The sequence below is a fragment of the Merops nubicus genome, unplaced genomic scaffold (assembly GCF_000691845.1).
Source record: "Merops nubicus isolate BGI_N331 unplaced genomic scaffold, ASM69184v1 scaffold20749, whole genome shotgun sequence".
NCBI lineage: Eukaryota > Metazoa > Chordata > Aves > Coraciiformes > Meropidae > Merops > Merops nubicus.
In genome coordinates this window covers 8181-21157 of record NW_008631926.1, presented here as the reverse complement: position 1 = coordinate 21157, position 12977 = coordinate 8181, and the positions used below count along the sequence as shown (strand labels likewise).

General features: G+C 39.8%; 1 protein-coding gene across 1 annotated transcript; it reads left to right on the top strand.

Moving 5' to 3' along the window:
• The first annotated feature begins 220 nt into the window (after positions 1-220).
• Positions 221-12510, top strand: TEX9 (testis expressed 9). The gene is made up of 6 exons (XM_008947770.1): positions 221-380; positions 1208-1290; positions 4101-4274; positions 7170-7304; positions 7790-7924; positions 12433-12510. Exons 1-6 carry the CDS (start codon positions 221-223, stop codon positions 12508-12510), a joined length of 765 nt encoding a protein of 254 aa, XP_008946018.1.
• The last annotated feature ends 467 nt before the right edge of the window (positions 12511-12977 follow it).

Below are 12977 nucleotides of genomic sequence, written 5' to 3'. Positions count from 1 at the left end.
GATGGCTTCAATACAGTATGCATCTCAGGATAGCCACTATGTACCAGAAGCTAGCAAGGATGTAACAGGAGGAAAAAAGGCTCTCTGTATCTTATTTTTTTCTAGTGTTTTCCCAAATCCTGCTTGTTATTGGCCTTTGCAGAGTTACAACTGAATCTGCAATTGACAGTTGATAAAGGAAGTTGGGTGAAATTAACATCCTGTTACAGCAAATGAACACATGTACCCATCCATCCCTTCATGTTCAGCTCTAGATGCTCCTCCTCCACTTTATCCTTTTCTTGCTGTGAAGAGTGGTTATTCCTGTGTTGCTCAACTTGCTGCTCATGCTGCTCCCATGCCTTGTGTGCCCATGGAAGTTCCGTGCAATTTCCTCCTGGGTGAGCTGGGAAAAGGGTGGGGAAGAGGGAGTACAAGAACATACTGTTCACACACAGCCAGTTTTGTCATAACAGTAGTGCCATTCTTAGCTGTCCAACAGCAAGGAAGTATTTCATTTGGAAAACCCATCTCATCAAATTGCTTTAATTTGAAACTATTAATTAAATAACATTTGCAGTGTACTTTAAATAAGCATAAACTACTGTTTGGGAGGGCTGTTTACCTGTTAGGAGGGTTTTGCAGTCTACAGGTAGTTCCTTGTTAGCAGTTTAAAACTACTTTGGGCGTAACTGCACAAAATGCAGCTCTAGACTGAATGCAGTGTAGACAAAGTCAGGAAAGCATGTAGGCATTAACGGCATGCTGTTAACTTTATGTGCAAATGTGGCTCTGATTCAGGATTTCAATAACCACCACCACAATTAAAGAGACAAGACTCCAAATCTGCACCAAGGGTGTTTCAATATAGCCTACAATATAGTCTTCTTGGCTTCAATCTCAAGGAATGCTGTGATATATAGCATAGTATGATGCAAGTTTACAGTAAGTTTCAATTTTGAGAGTGATGAGTCTTTTACGTTTTAAAGATGTTGAGTTCAGTCATTAAAACTAAAGATCTATACAAAACTTCGGCTAAGAATGAGAAACTTGCAACATTTATTTAGAAATCTGAGTTTTTATTTGCCTATTTCTCTTTAATAATTACAAACAACTTGGTATGGCTTTAAAAACGAGAAGATGAAAGTGAGTTCTTACATCACTCTTGCTTCTCTTCTGTGCTGAGTAATGAGTATTCGTGTATACTAAATGTAACTTATGTTCACAGAAGCTCAAATCAGGTTTCTTAAGGCCAAGTTACGTGTTATGCAGGAAGAGCTGGATAGTGTAGTGTGTGAGTGCAGGAAAAAGGTAAGAGCTGAGCTTTCTTGTCTGCAGAAATGGAGTAGTTTCCCTTGTAACAAATAATCACAACAGAATTCCCTCAACCTTTCCTTTTCAAATATGGAAGAGCTAAGATTCTGGTGTTTTAAATTTCCTGAGAATTTAGAGTGAAGGATCATAATTTCCCTATAAATCTGGTCTTGAGCTAAAAGCTTGCAAAATATACTTAAGGAAAAGAATTTGAGGCAGGGAAGAACCACTTGGAATGAAGATGTGCCCCAGCTGTGGGGACAGTGGTGCTGCAGAGTGCCCCAGCCATCACTGCTGGGAAGGAGAGCGTTACCAGAGCCCAAGGAAGAGGAGGATGATATGGTAGCAGTCAAATAGAGATTTGGGTCTACAGAGAGGAGTGCTGCCCAGAGTTGGGTGATGGGAGCAGAGGCATGTTTAGGGCAGAATGAGAAATCAAAAACCGTGAGAAATTTAATTAGGTGCTTTCAGTGTCTTTGGTGGAACAAAGTGTGGAAACAGCTGATGTATGATCCACATGCAGTGGTATATTGTAATCAAAACAGAAATTAGTCTCTCTATTCTCAAGATGACACGATGTGGAGGGCAGTATTTGGAATGACATATTTGGGCAGACTGAAGTTAAGGCATCATGAAGCTACACTGGTATTTTTCTGTTAGAGTGTACTACGAGTGAGTTTTATAATCTGCACTGTCTGGCAATATGTTTTCAGGTGATGCTCAAGCATCTCTTGAACTGTAAAACCTTAAGTAGCTTGTGTCTGTCTGCCAGAGGCATCACCTCTTTTTCATGCATTTGTAATCAAACAAGGTTTTTGAACTGACTTTGCATTTTACACAATTATATTATTCTTAGTTGTGGTCTGTGAACTTTGGAATACTTTTCTGCACCTGTTCCACAGGCCCAAATGCAATGATGGCATTCAGAACGTATGGCAAACCACCTGTATGTTTTCTGTCAAGCTTTTAATTTAGAGGTGAGGAGCAGGATAGTACTAAGATTCTTTGAGATAGGCATCTAGGGACAAATCTTTAGAAGAAATTAGATTTTGGTACTTTATATCTGTACTTTTAATTTTTTTCAGTACAAGTGGTGCTGCATTTCAATACTTTTATGCTGTGATCAGAAGGAAGTTATTACTTTAGATTTTAAAGACATTTTCAAATCAAATATCATTTTGTCAGTAGCTATTGAACTTCATTATTCCATGCCAAAGTTACTACAGAATACAGTTACTATAGCAGATGACAGAAGACAACCTTGTACCTATTCTTGTCCTGCTCCCATGACACTCTGCATGTAAATGTATGTTTTACCAATGACCAGGCCCAAAAAACATGATACCACCACCAGCAGGAAGATGAACCAATACACAGACTGTATTGTAGACAAGAAGGACATTCCATGAATGATCGCTGGGGGTACAAACAGATCAATCAGCTGGTACATAAACAACAACACCCCCAATGATCCCACAAAGGACGTAACTTGGCCCACAACAGGTGGTACAAACAGAGACCCGAGGTTGCCCACAGTTGGCATGGGAAACAGCCAGACCAGCAAGCTGAACACATAAGAGAAAGGTGACCACATAGTGACTCTCACCTGATCAGCCCACATTTGCAAAGGTCTTGAGCAGACTGGGGCCCAGCTCCAGGGAGAGTCAGGAGGTCTGCCCTGAACCAGGAAGCTCTGTGGAGTGCACTCCACAGACAGACACTCCTGACTCCCTGCCAGTGGTCCCAGCTTTTATCCCCAAGCAGACACCTGACCTTTGTCAACTCAATGCGGGACCCCTGGGGCTCATTTCCCTTCTGGCTCTCCCTGCAGGGCCGGCCGCACCCTGGGGGGAAGCTATAAGGCAAACTCACCCCCTCTCTATGAAGGGCTGTGGGAATCACCCATATGTCAACCTTAATTCAGGGCTTGGGGTTCAAACCCCAGCATTTCAATGTATCATTCTGTTTCTAGTTTTTCTGATGTGAAAATTACTATTACCTTCAGCATTACATGTGCATGTACAGTTAGATGTACAATTAGACATTACACATACCTTGATTTATTTTTCTTAAAGAAACAAAGGTCATTGTGTGTCTCTGAAATAACCTACATTAGTATTCCCTTATAATACTTAAAAGGTTATAAAAGAAAAATCCCTCAAAATTATAATGCTTAATGTGGGATGTAATTGCCAGTAGGTCATGAATCTACTAGAAGATTCACTTTTTAAGAGAATCTTAAAATTGAATACTTGATGTATCCTATATCATTAGCTTGCTTTTAAGTCAAGACCAGATAATCTTGTAAAACATAATGGATTGTTTTATCAGTAATTATATTCCCTTCTTTTTCCCAGAATTTTTCCTTATGTGTGCACTTAGCTATTTTCACAAAAATGTCACAAAATATCTGTTTATCACTGTTACTCATATTATTCTATAACATTTTGATAGTTAGTTCTCAAAACCTTTGAACTGTGAGAGATAAAATGTTTTACATACTGCTACAAGATAGGCCTAAGTAAAAGACTGCAGAAAATGAAACCAGAAGTATTGCTGGGTTTTGAAGCAATGTCCTGGGAAATTGGTTCTTAGTTCTTCTTAGTTGTTTCCTTTCTTAAAATTGTTGTGAAATCCATCATAAAAGGTCTAAACATTTAAAAATAACAATTTAAAAAACTTATCTCCATATCTCCAGTATGTATATTTTTACTGAATTTTATTTACAATATGTTATTATTGCATTATCCTACTGCTTCCTTGCAATAATTTAGTTGGGGTTTTTTTTGCTAATTGTTGCCAAGCAGGATGATGAAAATCAGAATTTAAAACATCGGCTTAAAGATACTGAAGAAGAAAACTCCAGACTGCAACGAGCAATCAGTATGCAACATTCTCAGACTGAAAAGTACAAAACGTTGTCACAAGAAGCAAACAAAAAAAGTGAAGGTTTACAACAGGAGGTCATTGCACTAGAAAAGGTATTGCAGATACTAGTCTCATTTATCTTACAAAAGGGAAAAAAAAGCACAAGATCACCTTCCGTAGCCTAGTTTAGTAGACTTGCATCCAATGTTCCCATTAGCATTTCAATCCTCTGATAATAGTTTTAGAAATTGTATTTTCAAATAGTCTGATCACTTTTTAAAAGGAAGAAATAATATATTTTGGTAATTGCTTTTCTTCAGCTTCTATGGTCATATAATTTTGTATTTGAAAATTAAATTCTTGTATTCTTGTAAGAGATAAAACAACCTTTACAGAAACTGCTATCAAATTCACAAAGGAGGCTTGAAAAACAGAGGGAAATGTTTTTTGTTTTTTTTTTTCTACTTTTATTTATAATTGTTAAAAACTACTCTTGGTAGTAAAAGTTTTATTGTAAACTGTGGAATCTGTTGAACACTTTAAAAAGCCCATGTGCAGCTTTTATTAGTGTCTTCTGCAGGCAGAGGAAAGGATGTGTCTTTGTTCTTGAAAATGGACTGTTTGAAAACCAGCCACTCCAATTGGGATGAATCAAAATTAACCTGGCTCCTGCAGTAGGCCACATATGCAAAACTGTGTATGTGCCCAGTTGGAGCAGATGGCCTGCATACACAGCTTTGTTTGTTTGGAACTTAATCTAGGGGCAGCGTGTGTTTTTCTTTAATTACTCAGAGACAGAGAGCCTCACTTCAAAACTGTGTAATACATACAGCATTGTGTAGTACATGTAATATAATCAGGAGAATGTTTCACTTGATTTGGGGAAAACGGGACACAAGTCAGCCTGACAAAGTCTCATTATGCTTCCATTAAATACCACTATACATTTGTATAGGTGTGCTTTCACCTTAACGTTGTGTAGTTCTGTCATTTGTTCTCAAATTGTGTGTTCGTCCTATGCAGATACTTAGAGGTGTTAAGTTCCCTTAAACAAGTACCCTGATGGTTGATTCTGTCAGGAAAAATATTCAATAGTAGTACTCATACTACTCATCAGCTCACAGTAAGTAGGGCTGAGAGATTTAGAGTCATTTAGTCCACTCTCTTAAACCAAGACAGACTAGATGATATCCAAACCATCCTGCACCTAAGTTTGTTTAATCTGTACTTACAGCCTTCCGTAATTGCAGTTTCCATAATTCCCTTAGACAGCCTATGCTGGTTCCTGTGCACAGTTCACAGGTAGAAAGTTTGTCCCAGTAGTTTGGAGATGTCTGTTGTGATGAAAAGTTTATTTACCTCTGCTGTACAGCTGCTCTGTCCAAAATATGGTCTCTTGTCTCTGCTCCGGATTTACCAACCTCCATTGCTTCAGTTACTCCGAATAGGTTGTGTTTTCTAGAATATCTCAAGATTACTGATCAGACATGATCATGACAAGTAGTGGTAGTTCTTTAAAATACTAAGAGATCAAAAAAGGCAAGTAAATGTAATGAATGGTTCTCTGCTAAGTCAGCAGTTATTTTACACATTTTCTGGTATAAAAAATGATCTAACTGCCAAAATCAAACATTTAAAAATAAATTTAAATTTAGAAGTGCTGTGTATACTTGCTACTGGGAGAAAAGCAAGCTTGCTGGAAGGGTTACTTACAGAGCTCTCTGGTATCACACCCCCTACTGATATCCAGGTGCCTCAGCTGTGCCAGAACAGCAGAGAAAATCCAGAGATTTAAATGGGATGCAGTTTTAGAACACAGTAATTTCCCTCCCTCCTTAGAGGAACATTATGTGAGAAAATTAATCCAGCTTTTACCTAAAAGTATCGAAGAATTGGCAGAAACATTGCTTACTTAAAAAATAAAATAATTATTTCAGGCATTTTTAAGATCAAAAACTTGGAGTCAAAGCTGTTTAACAATAATGTCTCACTGAATGACTTGCAAATAAATCCTTGAAAAGGTATTATATATGACAGTATGTGTCAAAAAGTCCTAGAAGAATCATTAGGATTCTTTCACTAAAGGGTATGATTAGCTGATATGATTAGCTGATACATTGTTTGCATTGCACATAGACTATTTTGTTGGTCATTAAATACCTGAAAGGCTATACTCCAAAGCTTTCCACAGGAATGCAAAATAAAAAACGTACCACAAAAGATTTAGCTGACTCTATTCACAGCTCCACCACCTTGATCCAAGACCAAGAGGTTTGCATGCTGTGCAGCTGATTTTCTTTGGAAACATGGGGCTCAGTTTCCAGCAACCAAATTTGCATTCCCTGATGATGCACATGCAGAGGTCTCAGGAAGGGGCTCTGCTGCCCTCCTAGCCAGGCTCTTACTCATCTTCTTCTAATCAGTCAGATGGATAGGTTAGTGGCAAAATACAAACATTGAAGCCACATCTGTTTTTCTGAACTCTTGGAGGAGGCACATTCACCAATAGAATTTGGAAGGATTAGTGAGATGCATCTTACTCTCCTGTTCTCTTCATCCATTTTGGAGAAGATGCAAAGCTTCCCAGAAATACCTGTTCCAGTCATAACGGCACTGTAACACCTTTGCTGCACATACTTGTCAATTAGCAGGTGTTTCTTGGATAAGTGATGTGGAAATCATAAGTAACCACCACAAGAGCTAGTGTGGAACAGAGAAAATAAAACAATTACTCAGAAATAAGGCAGTCTGATGGTAAAAATGAAGGGTTAACAAGCTCCCTGTCTACACTGATTTGTTTAAAAGAATCTTTCTGTTCCCGTTACTAAAAATGTGATAAGGAGATGTTTTAATGGTGGAATTAATTGTCTTTGAAACAGAGTCTATCTGCAGGCCAAAGATGGCCACAGACTTTCTTCAGTTTTCAAGGGTGGGCCTTGCTGTAAATGTATTTTATTGAAGTACCATAAGTCATACTGCTTGTTTTTATCCACTGCTTACTTAAACAGGAATTGGAGAACTTAAGGCGTGTACAAAAGCAGGCTGCAACCAGTCAGAGTGCAACCGAGGTTCGCTTAAACAGGGCCCTGGAAGAAGCAGAAAGGTACAAAGTGGAACTGAATAAAGTGAGGCAAACCAACAAGGTACAGTGGCTTAGGAAAACAGGTTTCAATCTGTAATCTGTCAGTAATGCTAGAATTAGGCTTGATCAGCTTTGGAAGCATCTTATCTCTTATAGGCAGTCCCCAAACTAACTTCAAGCAAGTCACCAAAGGGCTTGTTAAGTTCTCTTGAACTACACTAACTGCAACCTGTGCAGGAGGAAGAAATATACAGAGTAAAGTTACAGCTTTTCTGATTTTCCCCATCGGTGTGAAAATTAGATGTGTTTAGAAAAAGGGAGGAGTGCATGTACACACCTAATACATACAGAGGCATACCATGGCTGTTATCTCTGAGCTGTTTTTTTTTTTAAAGTTTTGATGTGGGAATATTTTGATTAATCCCATTTCTTTTCAGAAATGTCACATGTGGCTACTGTTTGTCATTTTGTTATGTAATGCTAAGTTTCAGCGGTTTCAGCACCACTTTCATAAATAATACATTTCTTCTTTTCTTCCCTTGGTAGGATGTAGCTAACCAAGAACTCAAAACAATTGAAGAATTAAAAATGGAAAACAAGAAATTGCAGAAACAAAAAGGAGAGCTAATGACAGGTTTTAAAAAGCAGTTAAAGTTAATTGATATTTTAAAGAGACAAAAGGTAAGGACCAGAGTACTGTTATATTTCAGTTAATAACCTCTACCTAAATGGGTATGTTGTCAAGTCAGGTAATCATGGAAAGCAGAGCCCCAAGACTGGGAAGTTTCAATGCAAGGGAGCTGCAGCCTCATTTTTATTAGTGCATATTGCTAACATTTTGCTTTATATATATAGCCAAGGCTGGTCTTTTGAATCAACCCCATTCCTAATGTGGAATTCCTAGCTTTCACCTGTCACAGTGAAAGATCACTACTGATGAGCATTAGAATCAAGAGTATCTTATTTGTTCAAGAACAAGTAATGTTCAGGTAATAGCAGCAACTCCCTTTGGTGCTGTGCCAGTAGAATCCTGTTTAGCACGTGCGGGTTTTTTCCTTCAGCTTTTGCCCCCCAGGGTATTCCTTGTGGTATCAGCAGCTGGAACAGTGTGCCCTCTCAGCATGACACTGTAAACCCACATTCTTCCTGGGTTCTCAAAGCCTGTCCTCCTCTCTCAACATTGTTTCTTTTTATTCATATTCTGAGGTGTTCTGTACATATACAGTTCTGACCAGGTGCAGATCTCTTCATGTGTCAGAAAAAAAAAAAAAAAAAGAAAAAAAAAAAGAGTATAAAAGAAAGAGTATTTCCTGTAGGTGTGAATTTACTACACTGAAAGAGGGAAGTTGATCCTTTTGTAGTTCCTGAAATATGAGTACTTTGAATCACACACAATGTAGTAACCTCTACATGACTGCAGGGGTGTTCCTATCCCCACTGCACTTGCAGGCACCCTTACTTGAAAGTCATCTTGAATCTACATTCACTTCCTATCTCACTCCATTCCTGTCCCTCAGGGCATGTAAAGGGAGGGCAGGGGCTACTGCCTCTGTTTCTTCAGCAGCTGAAGCTGAATGTGAACAGAGGGTAGGTGGTAGAATACGCGCTGACAATTCGCACTGAATGGTTACTGACACAGACTTCACAGAAGTGTTGTGGCAAAAGGTCGATTAATCCTTCAGATAGGACAGATAAAAATGTGTTTAACTATGGTAATTGAGAAAGATACACTGGTGTCCCAAAAAGAAGGGAGGTTTTACTTGGGAAGAGAAACCTTGGACACTGCAAAGTGGTTAAATACCTTTTATCTCTCAAAATACATTTTCAGCATAGACCTGTCAAATGAGCTTTTATGGAATGATTTGAAAGGACCTGTGAGTTTATAGGAAAGGAAATTATAGTAAGAGGATTGTATATGAAGAGATGTTGCTCCAGTCAAAAGTTTCCACTTCCTGATGTCTTTAGCTCTTGCTAGCTCCATCGCACCTTGCACTTCCCAAGTACTTGGGATTGCACGCTATCATTTGTATCAGTTTTCCTCCTGAGGCTGCACGAGTCCTGCGCAGGCTACAGGCTTTGCAATTGCCTGGATGGGTTCTGAATATCAGAGTGGTCCACCTCCAAGTGCTCACTCTGCTAAATCTAACAACTCCATTCCAAAATGAATGACGACACGCTTCTTTTTGCGCTCTCAAACCAAAGCTGTAAGAGAGCTAAAGCAGTGAGCAGAGGCACCTCAGAAGCGTCAGCCATTGAGATAAGAAACCAGAACATTTTATTTACCCTTTGAGCACTGCAGTGCTCACCAGACATTTAATAAACACTCTTGCAGCTGATGAGGCCTACGGAGGGGGAGTAGTTCTGTATGGAGTGGCAACTGTATCTAACAAAATACACATACCTGTCTTGAGAACTGGAAATTGCAATATGGAGATACACCCTTGAATCTGAAATAGATCTCCACTGCAGGACAACGAGGACAGGTAACTGGAGTAAGAGGACTGGGGCTGCTCCTGCATTTCCAGTAGGAGAGAATTTTTCTGGCAGCAACAGGCTGCAGAGATGATCGGGGGATTCATCTGACAGAAGTAGTACTAGCTCAGACTTTGGCCAGCCCTTCCAGCTCTCTGATGTTATTTAGAGAAAGAAAAAAACACAGCATTCACTCAAAATAAATGAGTTAGCTCATTATTGTCTGGAACATGAGTCCACTGAATTGGGTGACGAAGAGCTGTGTTTCTGTTTGATAGTGCACCAAAATCATAGTCTCAGATAAACTCCACAAAACTCCATTACATTTATTCTAAAAAATTATCAACACTGTATCAGAACTGCAGATAGCAGAGAAAGACAGTTACCTTTCTTTATAAAAAATGTTATTTACTCACAGAAGGATGTTGCTAGTTGTCCTTTCAGAACAGGCTGTGATTGGGAGAACCTGAGAGGGAAGGGCACCAGCTCTGCCTTTTATAGCTGCTGGCAGAAAGTGCAGGGAAGGGCAGCTGAAGCTCACATGTGCTCAGTACACATAACCAACTCTTGTGCTGACTGCTTGCCCAGCTAGGAAGGATCTTATCACTAATGGGCAGACCAGCAACCAAAGCCCTCCCTCTGCTACCACAGGGTACAGGAGAGATCCAAAGTGCCGGACAACCGGAGGAAGGAAAAGTCAGTGCACTCACGGCGAAGGATGTGAAGAAGGGAACAAGCTGGCCAAGGAACCGTGCTGTGGGAGATGGAATCAGCCAGACCATCAGTCCAATTATATAGTAGTTCCCCAGATAGAAATTCATGATCTTGTTCTGCCATCCTGGAAACTCCACTTCCTATGAAGAGCCAGGGAGCCCTTTTGATAACCAGAAGCCTCACACGGCACACACACTCTCTGGGCAGACCTCCCAACCCCACTGCAAGCAGTCAGCTCTTACAGAGGTGGCTTCTTGCCCTGCCTCAAAGTTCATGTGGAAGGCAGGGACACCTGGTGGGTTATCACCTAATCAGTTCCCACCCAAGGCTGGCCAGACCCCAGATGAAAACCAGCCAGCAGGGTCTTTCTTGCCTGGTTGTGGACATCATCCAGATGCCAGCCCTCATTCAGGGCTAGGGGTTTAACCCCAGCACTTCACCACGTGGAGAACTTCAGGTCTGCTTCACACAAGCCTTTTGTTGAACAAATGCGGAAACTCTGATTTGGGCTATCCGTGTAATACTTGTGTGGCAGATTCAGATGCGTGTGGCAGGTACAGTTAGCCTGCATGTCAGGAATTGCTACTGCATGAAGAATGACAGAGGAAACAAACCCAAAAGGTATTAAATACCAATGCTAGGATGAGTTGCAGCTGGCAGCAAGTAGCTGCTGGTGTTCCCAAGTTGGTCTCCTCAGACCACTCTTCCCATAGTCTGTGAAGAGAAACCATCTTGAGAGAGAGAATTAAATAGAAAATCATAGTTTTAAAAGGGATTAAAGTGAAATTAGTCTGAGCTGTACAGAGCTGAAGGGTGCTGTGGTGCCTGTGGGAACAGCAATACAGTTTGAACTAACAGTATGTCTGTATGCAAAAAACAAACCCCATCAGACTCCTTAGAGATGTGAATTGTTTTCTGTTCTTGAAAACATCCCCATTTTATTAAAATTTGCAGTAACTATTTAGCTGGGACGCTTTCCACAGTGAATGATGACAGGTAAAGCGACTATACTCTGGGGATGACGTGTGGTGGAGCTGTCACCTCTGCTGTGACCTCAGCTGGAAGCCAGGGAGCTCAGGGCTTTCTGGCTGCAGGGCCTTAATTTGATGTCAATTTAATATGACGATTGCATAATTTTCTGTGCAAACACAGTGACCACTTAGTACTTCTTTTCTCATCAAACACTGATGATCTTGATGACATTTTTCCAAGCAATTGCATTATTTTTCAGAGAAGAGCCTTGTTATAAGTTAAAAAGTTGTTTGTTCCCTTTCAAGTACTGTGCTTTATCCTGTGTAGTGGAAATACAAATGGAGACTCTTGACTGGTTTTAAGCACAGATGTGTGTACAGGTGGCAGGTGTGTGTGAATGTGCCATAATGGGCCACAGTTGTCCAGTGTGATACAGAGCAACACAGATACCGGGGGTCAGCTCCAGCTCTTTCTTGTCACAGTGTAGTACAGTTACTCTCTTTTATGCTGATTGATAGTTTTTAATGGTGTTACATTATTTTGTTAAAGTCCCCATTCAACATTAAATCACACATATTAGAAGTGCTAGAACATTGAATCTTAATGGCATAATTGACTGGTAATAGCTTAAAAGTTAGGCTGTATATTGAGCAGCTTGAAGAATGTATATCAGTTTTCTTATGAGTGTTCTTCAGAGGTTATGCGAGTTGTGAGATTTTCAGCTGTTTCCACGCCAGATATTTTTTAAAGCAGTATAAGGAACTAAGAAAAGCTACCAGTCCTGTTTTACTAGAGCTGAAATTGCAACGTTTAGTGCAGAATTTATCACATTATCCCTACACTGTAGATTTTTGCAGAAAAATACAGCTAGTAGCTTTAGCTTAAACAGGTGAACATCCATGGGAGCCATGGTACAAAGAACAGAATAGGCTAGATTTGAAGCCCCTTTCAGCTACCCCAGTTACACAGGATTTTGTGACTGGCCAGCCACACTATTTTACCTTTGGCTCCTTTTTTTCTTTTTTTTAAAGATGCACCTTGAAGCTGCCAAGATGCTGTCTTTCACTGAAGAGGAATTCATGAAAGTTCTTGAGTGGGGAAATTATTGATTCCATAAAAGCAACTCCTGTTTGGAACACAAGTCAGATGGTACGCTACTTTGGCACTGTATATGAAATCCTTGTTAACAGTTAATAACTGCATATCCCAGTAAATGGATTCTGTTGATTTTGTTTATGTTTAAATTGTTTAACTTTTAAAAGCCTGATAGGTTGTGTTGATAGTTTCAGTCCAAACTGTCCACACTGTAATGAGTGGAAAAGCACAGACCGTGCAAGGAATATTCCAACACGTGAACTTTGGTATCAGTTTGCTCTGGTTTAGCATTTAAAACTATACCTTATATCTAAGGTAATAGTCCAAAGAAGTGAGAATTTGGTCTCAGAAAATTCCTTTTTGTAACAGAAATAAATTAACCAGTGATCCAGCAGAGAAGAAAATGTCATGTCCTTTTTAAAGCACGTGGTTGGAAAATTGGCCTTGTCTGTTCTCTGTAACAGATCTCCCCTCAAAGCTA

Excerpts from the sequence above, each read along its gene's own strand:
- TEX9 (XM_008947770.1), top strand. The coding sequence starts at position 221 with ATGTACCCATCCATCCCTTCATGTTCAGCTCTAGATGCTCCTCCTCCA. Across the intron at positions 1,291-4,100 it reads TGTGTGAGTGCAGGAAAAAG|GATGATGAAAATCAGAATTT; the intron begins GTAAGAGCTGAG and ends GTTGCCAAGCAG. Across the intron at positions 4,275-7,169 it reads AGGTCATTGCACTAGAAAAG|GAATTGGAGAACTTAAGGCG; the intron begins GTATTGCAGATA and ends TTACTTAAACAG.